We start from the raw sequence: 12,389 nt of genomic DNA on the forward strand, positions 1-12,389 counted from the left end.
CTGCTTGCTTGTGTTATATGTTCTATAAAAACTTAATGATCGGAAAAGCTTTTATTACAAGTCTTTTCACCCAGTTCTCATCTTGCTTTCTATTTCACATTGTCTCTTGAGGAAAAAAAAGCTCATTACAAATCACTTCTCACCCTTTCCGCCTTCCTCTTACTTGCCTTCATCAACCATTCCCAGGGTGACTCCTTCACTTACATGCAAACACGCTGTACTTCTCTCTTCACATATCTCTCACGACTAAAGTGAACATCTACAGTAACTGTCCCTGTACTCGTGCTGATCACAGTAAGAACATTGCTATTACCTCAGTGATGCGCTTTATGGATGCTGTTTTGCATAAAATAACTGGTTTTCAAAATAGTGAAACAAAGATTTTGGTGCTCAATTCAGTGAAACAGGCAATGTTTAGCCTCAAAATACACATAAAATGCATAATGTAAAAGACCCATTATACAGAATTATTTAAATTTTATGTAAATTACCGATTCAAAATGCATCTGTCGCTTCAGTGTCGCAGGTGGATATTGATTTTAACTAATTATACATAGCTGGGTAGTGTTATCTGTTAGCTCATTGTTGAGCTGAAATATAATTATTTCAGCATATTAGAAAATAGAGTACAAAATGCAACACTTGCATCCAAAAGATACTGGCGTAGCAGCCCTACACAAATGAACGTAACACTGTTCTTAGGTGAAGTACTTACTTAGTTTCACCACCTCTGGACATGTCTCTGCTCTCTCTCTCTTGTAGGGCAGCCGCCCCCAACCTTTTTTGGGCCACGGACCGGTTTATGTCCGACAATATTTTCACGGACTGGCCTTTAACGTGACTTAGATCACTTGGCTGTTTGTAGGTTCCAAATTGCTGCAACAGGGGAGTTGCAGGGTGCCCTGTGGAGAACAAACTGTGCAACGTCAGCACAATAACATGGTTGAACGGTGTTTCTCCTGCGTCTTCTTTACTTTTTACATTTTCATTTATTGCCTATTTTAAAAACCGACTCCAATAAACTGGAGCTGCCAGTATGTCGCGCTTTACTTACAAAGAACCTAATTTTGCCAATATCAAGTGCACCAGTTTCCAAGTGATTCGCTTATAAGGAGGAGACATGGCACTCCCAGAAATTCAAGGGTGAATTTGCTGGTAGAAGTTTAGCTACTGGGACAAAATGTCCATTGAAACCATTGAACTTAAAGATAATTTGGATAATGTTTTAAAATAAGTATCTGGAGGCATTTCAAGATGGCTGCCAAGTGGCCAGACTTGTGTCTAGAATGACTTTGATGATGCCTGAAATTAAAATGAACATTATTACTTAGAGAACTAATATCTAATTCTCATAAAAATGATAAGTTAAAACCTCCAAGTTCTTTTTGAACACACAATAAAACTTGCAAACTGCTGTAATTGTGTGCATGTTACATGGCACCAGCTCCATAGGCCCCATTTATGCTAAACTGCCTTGCAACCACCCACTAACACAAGAAATCTCTAAGTGGGAGTCAAGAGTTCTCCTCTACTTGTAAAGTCTCTGATGCCTCTGAAATAGAAACAAGGTAGTATTAAAACTGTAATTTTCTTGTTATACTTCCAGTGATTCTTCTCTCATAGGCAACCAGTTTTTTTTTCAAATGGCTATCCACTGATATGAGTCATACATTAAGAGCAGAAAATGGTTCGCCATACACAGCTGATTTCATAATTGCTGCTACCCAGAGCAGGCTGAATATTAAAAAAAATTAAGTGACTCTGTGGGGGAACTGCAGAATGGCTGCTTATTAAGTGTACTTGATGCTTTTTTTTTCTGACAGTTCCCTTTGTTGTCTTTTATTTCAGATTGAAAGACCTTCATCGTGGTGAAAAACCATCAGAGACCGCTTTTTAACTCGCCGTAAATGCAAAATAAGAAAGGTGAAGTGAGAAAGGTTTCATGAGATGACATTTTGTCCCTGGCTTATTCAAAAGAGCCGTCATCAGACCCTGAAGAGAAAAGGCAGTGAGGGAAGTAACTTTTGTAGCTCCATAAATGGCCTCAGTACCCTGCAGGTGTCTTTGAGTGTGACAAAAATCAATTCAACATGAGCAATCCAACTAGTATCCAAGGCCTGAGGGTCAGTGTTGACAGAGGAGAAAAGATTGGAAATAAAACCCAGATCCAGTTCACTCAGTCTGGAGATGACAACGCCAATCAGTTATCCTCAATCAGTGATCAAGAAAGAAGAGGTTTGTATGAGGACACGGGATACGGCACAAGCTCTATTCCTCCCTTGGTCTCTCAGAGCGACTCCCCAGAAAAGTTAGAGTTTTGGGGATCAGAGCAGCAATGCGTGGAGTCTGACTATGAACTTTTGGCACGTCAGGAGATACATACTTACCTGGGAAGCAGGAAGCAGGAGGAGAATGAGGAGGAGGACGATTGTGGAAGCATGAAAGATGGAAAAGATGAAGGTGCCATGTCAATATCATCGAGTTCAACAGCCAGCTCTGCTTCTACCGGCGTGAGGAGAAATGACAATGACAGCAACAGAGTGGAGAGTAAAATTCAGAGAGGCAAAGAGGTTCAGAAAAGGATCGCCTGTCATAGCACTGAGGAGCTAGACGCATGTGTGACAGCAGAGAAACAGGACACCAGGTCAGGCAGAGAAAGATGGAAGGGAGGTCTGAAGGAGTCTAAGTCTGAGACGAATGTGTTTGTCTCCAGCCTGTCAGCTGTTTCCCTCAGTGGAAGCCTGTCTAGTGCTCTGGATGGTGATGGAGAAACTTCTCTCGCCTCTCTGTCGAAGACCAACCCTTATCACAATGCCCAAAACACTACCTCAGCCCAGAACAGAAGAAGGGCAGCCCCTGTAGATGCCAATCAGAACTCCCCACCGATGCATCCTCAGGAGACCCTTAACCCAGCATTCTCATACCAGGATCAGAGAAAAGATGAGAGAAGTCATAGAAATGGCTTGTCCTCTGATGGAGGGCTAGGCCAAAGGAGAAAGGCTGGATTTGAGGAGAGGGTGCTGCCACCACGGCGCCAACAGCTTGTGAGGCCCCTCTGTCAGACGGAGATGGGAAGAGCGAGGAGTGCAGACTCCAACACTCAGCAAACTGAGACAGGGCAACCGTCTCCTCTTAACCTCTCTGCAGATCCACACAGTAATGGGTCAAACAGAAAGTTTACAAAAACATCTTTACGTGAACCATCTGATTTCTCCCACCTGTACAACACATCTGTAGTCTCCCAGCTGAGGCAACCCAGCCAGACATCCCAAAGGGAGACTCCACCAGCGGAAAAACAGCCAGCTACAAGTGCACGCCACAGTTCCAATCCCTCAAACCCTTCCACCTTAGAGAAGAGACCCCAGACTCAGCTTACATACAGAAGGAATTGCTCTAGTCCCAACAGAACTGGGGTTGAATCCAGGTCATCAACCCCTCCACACTCCCCTCTCAGGACACCCCAGGGCTCACCATGCAGGCAACCCTCCATGTACCTCGTTTCTAGGAATGTCTCTGGAGTGGTTAGACATATCCCTGCTGTATCAACATCAGCTCAGGGCTATGGCAACAGTTGCTTGAGAGCACCAGTCAAAACTAATATAAGCACAAGTGGAATCCCCAAAGCGCCTCTTAACAACCAGCAAAGCTCCCCCAGCTCTAACAACAACAACTCCCCCAAAGACAGCTCGCCATCACCTAAACTGAAACCTAAAGGAGTTCGCCCCAAAATCATTACCTACGTCCGAAAGAATCCTCAGTTTAAGCCTCAGGCTTCTGATGGACCGTATCAGGTATCCTCGCTACCATCCAGGCTGTCCGCATGCACCCACAGCCAAACACCCACATCTTTTAAAGACACAACTAAAGAGCCCCCAAGGCCTGATCCGGAAACCCGAGGAGCCCCAGTTCTTTGTGCCTCCAATCTGCTTTATGATAAGTACCGCCAGGAGATGCAGACAAACATTTTTCCATCAGGAATACTGAATAGGAGTATAAGGGCTCCTGGACACACAAACACTGTTCCACCCGTACACGCCCATAGCCACACAGCACCTCCAAAACTGGGCAGCAAGGCAGACAACTTCTATGGGACACCATCAGAGGTGAGTCCTGTTTACTGTAGAGATGTGATTTTAAGTCTTTCTTTGATTATGAGTCTTACGCACAGTTTATTGACTAAGCATGTTAATGCTTCCATCATGCTGATAGGCCTAGTAAACCATGTATAATTGATAACAGGCCTTTTGCATTTTATGATCACTCTCAGAGGACCTTCATTATTGCTTCTAAACCTATTTCTTATTGATACTGATTCAATAAATTCATTTTGCATTCATACTTATATACGCAGTCAAACACGAACATGGGGAAATAAATATTTAATGCTTGTTGAAGTGCAAAGTCCGCGGGGGACGAGTTAGTTTTCAGTGCTTCACATGACAATGTATGTGTGTTAGCATTTTGCCTAGAACACAGTAACACTGTTGAGAGTGTCAACATTTCAAATTTATTCCGCAGCTTCCAGTTTCCCTGCAGGACTGTTACATTTTCATTTAGAGTTAATAAGATCTGATTTGCTGGGTTCCATTTTTCATCAGATTTAATTGCTTCTACTCACAATATAAGAAAAAGAAGCATGCAGCAGAGTTCCAAACTGAGGATAGAAATACTTTTTTTTTCAATAATCAGCATCATGCTGCTATTAGATTACAGGGTGCGTTGCATTTTTGCACAAAATTAAAGCTGCTACAGTATCCAGACATTGTTGCTAACAAACGTGGGTGAAAGTCTGAAGGGGGTTTTAAAGCAAACACACACAAATGTTAAAAAAACAAAAGAAAACGCTGTTATTATCTTAGTCATGAATTTAAGTGTGGCCCATACTTGAAATGCTGCAATGAAAAATGGAAAGCTCTTATGTGATTTAACTGCACAGAAATGGCTTCAGAAAACACAGCATGTCAGTTATTTTGATGGCATTTGACTCCATTTGGTGATTTTGATTTCTAGGTTGGAAGATCCGTCAGCTTGAAAGGCTGCTCCGCTGAGGACCCTCTGCAGAGCAGGACGGCTGCTCAGGCAGGAGGGAGTGGCAGTCTCCTGCGGTCTGGCAGAGGTCTGCGTCTGGGACTGGGAGCTGTCACCAGAACGGCTACGATCGCGGCCAAGGGCAGAGGACCTAGTCAAGGTCAGAGGTCAACACAAGTCTTCAGCCAGCCGGTCCAACCTGTCACCCCAGCAACTAATCAGAAAGACCCGGATAATACAGGTAAATTAAACATTTGACCAGATCTGAATTTTCCACACAGAAAGCAGCAAGGATAGCAACTGTAAATGACCTCTTTTGAGTCATCTGAGCTCATGTCAGATTCTATTTCAGCAACCCAAAATTTATGCTGCGTTACCTTTCTTCTCCTCTGCCGCACCAAGCAGTTTTGAGACCCTTTCCTCCCCTTATCAACTTGGCCCGAGATGAAGGCAGCTCATTAAAATGCGTTCTCTGAGATTAATTTTGATCTGATTGGGAATCTTTTAGAGACACTCTGAGGGGACTCGTTCCACACCAGTACGCTGCCATCACCAAAATCAAATAAATAAATAACTACTTGCTCACATTTTCCTCTTCGCGCACAAAAAATTTCCAATTCTGAGGGTTCAGATAGCATCTCTGGCTGCCGAACTCAGATTTAAGTCACAGCTCAACTGATAATGCAATATTGGAGTCTAAAATTTTCTCATCATCCTGCACACTGCTGGCAGGCTGTGTCATTTATCACTCCCATGCATGTTTGATTTGCTGTGTAGCTGAGGGTGCCAACGCAGACACAAACTGATAACATCCGGAGAGATTTTGTACATCTACATGTGTACTTTAATATATACATATATACACAAAATACATACATACATACCCAAAACTGAACATGCACAGTTGATCAGCATAGTTTCATGATGTGCTGGGCTTCCTTATCATAATCCTTATTAATACATATGCATAGCAACTACATGCCGCTTGGCCCTCTGGGAACTAAAGCCTTTGAAGTACAAAGCAATTAACACTTAAGTGATGTCACTATCTTCCTTCTGGAATCCTCCATGCCCTTTGCATGGTTGGATAAACGGCACCTGAAATGCTGAAATTATTTGAGTTTTTCATTTTTTCTCATCAGTCTCCTGGGAAAACACTAACTAGAACCCCCCACCCTACCCCCCACCCCTTTATTTCATTCATCGCTGTGAATAACAACATGTGAGAGAAGAGGAAATCTCTCTGTGTCACACAGATTATAGTAGTTATGCTATAAAGTTATTGTGTAGCTGTCAAGCTACTCAAACTACTTACTTAATTACTATATAGATACGTCTAAATACTGTATTGTTTTTATAATAAGGACCTTCTTCTCATATGTGTTGTAGCAACCACAGCTTCTTCGTGCTGACACTCTCATCTACTCTAAAAGCAGTGATCCTGATGCTTTGTGCATGTTCTGCTGCAGAGGTTGTAATAAACTCAGGTGTTACATTTACATGGAATTTCAGACTCAGTGGAGGTAATCGGTGCAGGTTTTTGTGTCTCACCTTGACCTGACTCTAAAAGACTGGCGATTGTTGCACCTTTCCCAGCTGCCTATCCCATTGAATTTTTCTGGCCTAAATTACTTAATGTCCTTGCTTTCATTCAAAGGCAGTGGACGGAAATATGGTTTTGCTCACGTCTTTAGCATTGGCAAAACTCTTAGGGTTTTCTAAGGGAAAACAATTATAGCCTAAAGGACCTTTATATATAAGCTTTTTGATGGTGACTTTATCACAGAGAACTTTGAGATGTGTGGAATAAAGACACCGGTTACTGCTTTCTATATTCACAAGCAGTCTGCGGCTGTGGTATTTAGGCTATAGTTGATGATTGCCAAGCTCACTTCTCTCCGTTGTCTCTCAGAGTGAATGAGTACAGAGGAGTGGGGGTTGGGAGGATAGAATAGAAATGAGACCATTTATCTTGAATGATCCTGACCTTCTCACTCTAGAGGAGCAAGCTCCAACCTAATGAACAGACCGCATGGCACACAGACGGGCGCTAAGGATTGAGGGAGGACATGACAAGTGTGAGCAGCAGCATTGATGATGCTGGAAGGGAGCTAGACTGGAAGCTTTTTTAATTTTTCTCCCGGGTTTTCCCCTCTCTGTTCCAACAGAGTTTTATTTCTCCTTCACAAAGTTTTTCTTTCTTTCTCTTGTCCTCACGATGTGGTTGCCCCCATAGCATGCACTGGCACATGCAGCTGTGCCAAATGGAGAGGAAATGAGGGCTGCCTACCTTATCTCTGTAGCCAGCAGGGGATAAAGCTCCTCTTCCACCCAGAATCGTTCCCTGACAATAGCTTCCTATATGAGGCTGTGATTACCTTTTTAACCTCAATTTCTCTCCTTGATTCCAAACATTTTCCTTTTGTCCTTCAATAACAATAGTTTCTCTTTTTTAAAATTTACCTTCCATACCTTTCAAGTTTGGAAACGACTGCTTTTAGTCTTCGAGATAACTTTGAAGGGTTACTGATAATAAGGCAGTAAGGTTATGGGTTAGATAGATATATTAACAATGACCTAATCTGTGAGTGTCACATTGAATACCATGATAGCGCTGACATTTGAGAAACCGCTGGCCAGTAGCCCAGTCTGCAATCACCAGCAGAGCCAAACACAGCTGTTCACAGGTTGTTGTGTGTATACTTATTATATTTACTTGGCGCAGCAGTCATAGTCATAGAATGATGAACTTCCTGGTGCCCACTGAGAGCTTAGTCAACACAGGATAATGAATGGTTCACAGGGGGATAAACATCACAACTGTTGAGCTTCTTGTATATATTTTGCCTAATGAGTTTAGTCAATAAGTACTAACACACACACACATACATGCACACACACAGACATCTGTACACAAAATCACTTTCCCTGTATATCAGGATTCATTTGTTGCAACTTAGATAAAAGGAGCATAAATGCAGTAGAGCCAGATATGATGAAATGCAGTGAAGTAGTTCTTTTTTTCTCAGTTCATTGCGCATGTCTTGATTCGTTTTTTAGAATTCTCAGTAATACACATGAGATAACATGATTTATGCTTGATTCTCAGATGACCAGGCTGCCACCCCACCCGCTACTACGACAGCAGCAGCCCAGCCCCAGGCTGCAGCGGCCTGCAGGTCTCTGCTTCCCAAAGCAAGTCAGTCGGGTCTTCGCCCCCCAGGTTTCAGCTCCAGCCGCCTGCCCGCGGGCCGCCTGGCGGCATTTGGCTTCGTCCGGAGCTCCAGCGTGTCCTCTGTCTCCTCGGCCCATTCTGCTGACAGCACACAGAGTGACCCCTGCAGAACAGCTCACCGTGAGTCAGCTCAAATCTGTTGACACCACCATTACCACGCGTCAGATAGAGGCCCTTCCATGCACGCGTCTGCTTTTCTATGATGCCACGTTCACGTCACGCGAATGCCTGCCTGTTAACTTTAATGCCGACTTTATCACCACATTATGATACATTAAGAGTGATAAGCACTTAAGCGCTTTTGTTGCCTTCCACTGTGTTTTCCCTGATGAATATAGTTTGCATAAACAGCCCCCACCCACATGCATTATGTTAGGGTTTGCTTTCTCTTTGAGTTCCACCCCTCCTGCAATTTATCCTTCACTCTGAATTTTCACACACAATATCAACGTAATTATCGTGTGCAGAGACACAGATTCAAGAAGCACATCTTCCATAACACACGAGGACACCAAAGAAAAATCAGATTATAGTCACTAGCAGTGCAGTGTGTAGCTGTCAATTCGCATTAGTGTTTTATCATCAATAGGTTTGTGCACAGGCCACGTTGGTCTTTCCATTCTTACGCTTAGAGGTTTGTCAAAACGACACAGCACACATCATCGTTACCCAGACTTACCAGTAATTTTACAGGCTCTTACTGTAACTGGGTCTGTGCTGCAGATTCTGTCAGCATTAGCAGAGATAACAGCAATGCTTGTGTGAATAGTTTTCATTTTCACAGTAGCAGGGGCCTGGAAGAATTTACAGTTGTGATCCCAGTGCTGCTTGGCAGACTGGTTAGATAGTTGGCTGAATTTTGTGATGGCTGCATGTGTATTTAATGTGACCTACATAGGAAATGCTTGCTCTTCCTCTCCCAGTTACAGTTGACGTAAGCGCCTCGCTCTCACGCACATCAGGCCCCCTGTTATGTCATCGCTCCTTTCCCTCATTTCCCCCCTTGTGCTCATCCTTTTTTTTTATCCTTGTCTTTTCTTTGCCATTGGTTAAAAAGTGAACACAAACTGTGCAGTACTGAGGGAACGGCTCTCTGCAGTGCAACAGGGAAAAGAGGAATCCCTCTGGGTTTCCAAAGCAGAATGTGTTTATCTTTTTCTTCTTTTTTTTTAAACAAAGCTGCATAAATAGGGAGGTTTTATTTTTTGAAAAGCCTATGTGCTTCAGGAGAAAAAAAAATGTTTTTATTGTTTTAAACTTTGTACGTATTGATGAAGGAAATAGCACTATTACTGACTAAGAGTGGGGGCACGTGTATGTGTGTCAAGCTGAAATCAGTGATTTTAAGAATCCTTTATTCATGAATATTTATTGTCTTTTGGAGCTATTTCTAAGCAACTATACATCTCAGCATCCTCAATTTAAACAACTGCAAGTACAACTTATGTGGATATGTCACCACTTGGCAAAGGTCTGGGAGAACACCCAAACTGTCACCCGTAGATGGGAGAAAACTGGTTAGGATGTTCAGTAACAACCATGGAAACTGCTGATTCATCAGCATCACTTTCCACAGTGAACAAATAATGGGTTGTTTTCTCGCCGTGGCACTGGTGCATTGCACAAAGTGGATGGAACAGTGAATTAGGACTACCTCCAAATCCTTCACCTCAAATCAACACCTAGATGGTAAAATTTGTTCATAATTAAGTGCTCTAATAGGATAATGACCAAAAGTAATCAATTTACATTCTTCATTTTATATAAAACCTTCATTTCTACAGTTTTTTTCTTAAAATAAAATATTTCAAATAATGTCGCACATAAGTGAAATTTGATTTAAGATATTTCTGCTGAGCAAACATTCATTAATTACATCAGGACACACTGCAGCTCTTCACATACTGTAATGACACACTTGTACTACTAAATCAGAGAAGAACAAACACAATGTGACATGATCTTTCTTGCTGGCACATTGTCTATTTAAAAAGCTCTCGGTATTAATGTGCAGTAGCCAATCACCTGTCGGTCAAAACTCCTTAGGCAGTTAAACCTTTATACATCAAATATACTCAGAAAGTGTAGCAGCACCTGCCAGGACAACAGAGAAGACTAGAAATTGTTAAAAGTAGTGCCTGCAGCAGAATATTCCTCTTCCTGCTGTTGAACGGCTGCAGTGTAAGGTGAAGCTAAAATGGAATAGAGGATGATAGACGTGAGAGGAGGAAGATTAAGGTCCTTTGATGTTAAGTTTTATGTGTGTGTCTGTTGGTGTGTTTGTACGTGGCATGCAGTGCGGGAGACAGAAGGGGAGAGCAGAAACATTTATTTCCACTTTTGACTCTGCGTGGTGCTTGTGGCCTTTATCAGTGAAGTATTTGAACTCTGGGCCCTTTTTGAACCCCCGACTGCAGATCCTCCTTTTTCTTTCCTGCTGTGTGAGCACTTGATGAGCTTCAAGCACAAGGTTGTCTGATGTCTTTTTGTCTTACTTTACTTTACTTTCTTGGGGGGATAAGTTTAACAGTCATACTAGCTCTTCTCTTTGCGAGATTAGGGTGAGTTTTTTTTTTTTTTTTTTTTTTTTTTTTTTTTCGCCTGTCCCATTTGGTTCTTTAGCCATCAGAATTGTTGTCTGAAGACCAACAAGGATACCCAATGGATTTACTTTGCCAAATGGATCATCGTGGCATTGCCGTATTGGTCCATTTGGTCGATCTTTGTTTTTATTATTTATTATATTTTATTTTCAGATGTTACAGACGGGACAGACATGAGTGAGAGATAGGAAAGGGAGAAAGAAAGAGGAAGGAAAGGAAAAACAGAAGGGGAGAGGGACAGTGAGAAAGGGGGGGAGAAAAAAAATAAAAAAAATCTCCTGGATCACCTGTTGAGAGAAGAATAGAAAACAAGCAAAAAAAGACAAAAAAAACAAAAAACAAAGCAACATACTAAACACAACACCATCGCATTAATCTAGCTAAGTGTAAACAGCAGTAAATACTAAATATTCAATATTGTTGTGCAGCACGCAGGACAGATGTGCTTCGAAGTAGCAGAAAGGTGTAATTTGGGTCTACGAGCAGTGAACACCCGTGTGCATACCTGTGTGGATCAGCGCACTTGTATTCCAAAGGTTTCTCCATGTAACGATCTGCTAGGGAGTGTGGGGGGGCCACAGCCGCGTCCTCCAGGGTGTGAAGCAGGTATGGAGGAGATCAAAACTCCAGACATCCAGAGGCCCCCAGAACACAAGAAACCATGGAAGACCAACAGAGGGGCAGCCGCGCCACTGTTCCATTAAGAGCTGAGGAGAGTCCCAGATGAGGGTTCACTCAGCAGCCGCGGAGCAGAAGCCAGGGGGAGTTGCAGTGACGCGCCCGTGAGCTCCGCCGGCCGCCAGCTGTGCCTGAGTGACCGAGCCCCAGGCCGAGAGGCCGGGGGCACCCCACCCCCGAAGGGGCCCGAGCGAGCCCCAGGCTCCAGGCCCCGATAAGCGGCCGCCAAGGAGTGAGCCGGTGTGTACCTGGACGCCCACCCCCAGACACAAAGAACCACCAACACACCGACACCTGAGGGAGTCCGCCACCGGCAGGGGAAGTGGTGGTAGGTGGAGATAGGCCTCCAAACCTTGGAGGGCCTGAGGTGTCCCCAGAGAGGTGGCGTCTGATACCCAACCTGACATATAGACACAGACATACAGGCACACACAGATACAAACATCCATTCCCCCCCTCATGCTCTCATATGCACTTACTCCACACTCAACCAACGTGGAGACAGACATAAAGAGACGCTGTACACACGATCACACTCCCCAAGCGTACTCTACAAACCGGGTCTAGGTACCCTTGCTCCTGGAGGGGGGAACTGCACCCAGACCCAGGTGGTGTTACCCTTTTCCCTGCGGTGGGGAGAGGCAGACCACCCCGACTCCGTAGCAGCAGGGAGGCCCCACACTCCAGACCGCAGTCGGACGGCCAACTCCACCTAGCCCTCCCGCTCCAGCAGGCCGCAGAGAATGGGGGTGGGAGAAGACTCCAAACCTCCCTCCACCCGCTCATTGTAGTGTTGATGCATGTGTGTTCTAAGGTGCAATTAAAACCCAGGAGGGCATGGAGCT

The 12,389-nt window shown here is 43.8% G+C and overlaps 1 protein-coding gene across 2 annotated transcripts in view; it reads left to right on the forward strand.

Moving 5' to 3' along the window:
- The window catches only part of mtus2a (microtubule associated tumor suppressor candidate 2a), a 44,669-nt gene that overhangs the window by 11,001 nt on the left and 21,279 nt on the right, over positions 1-12,389 (forward strand). For both annotated transcript variants that reach the window (XM_012918933.4, XM_004550028.5), the window contains exons 2-4: positions 1,849-4,103; positions 5,011-5,269; positions 8,138-8,383. In XM_012918933.4, the coding sequence (XP_012774387.3) occupies positions 2,091-4,103; positions 5,011-5,269; positions 8,138-8,383 (2,518 nt within the window). In that variant the 5' untranslated portion in view covers positions 1,849-2,090. The remainder of the gene's footprint in view (positions 1-1,848; positions 4,104-5,010; positions 5,270-8,137; positions 8,384-12,389) is intronic.

Source organism: Maylandia zebra, linkage group LG10 (genome assembly GCF_041146795.1).
Source record: "Maylandia zebra isolate NMK-2024a linkage group LG10, Mzebra_GT3a, whole genome shotgun sequence".
NCBI lineage: Eukaryota > Metazoa > Chordata > Actinopteri > Cichliformes > Cichlidae > Maylandia > Maylandia zebra.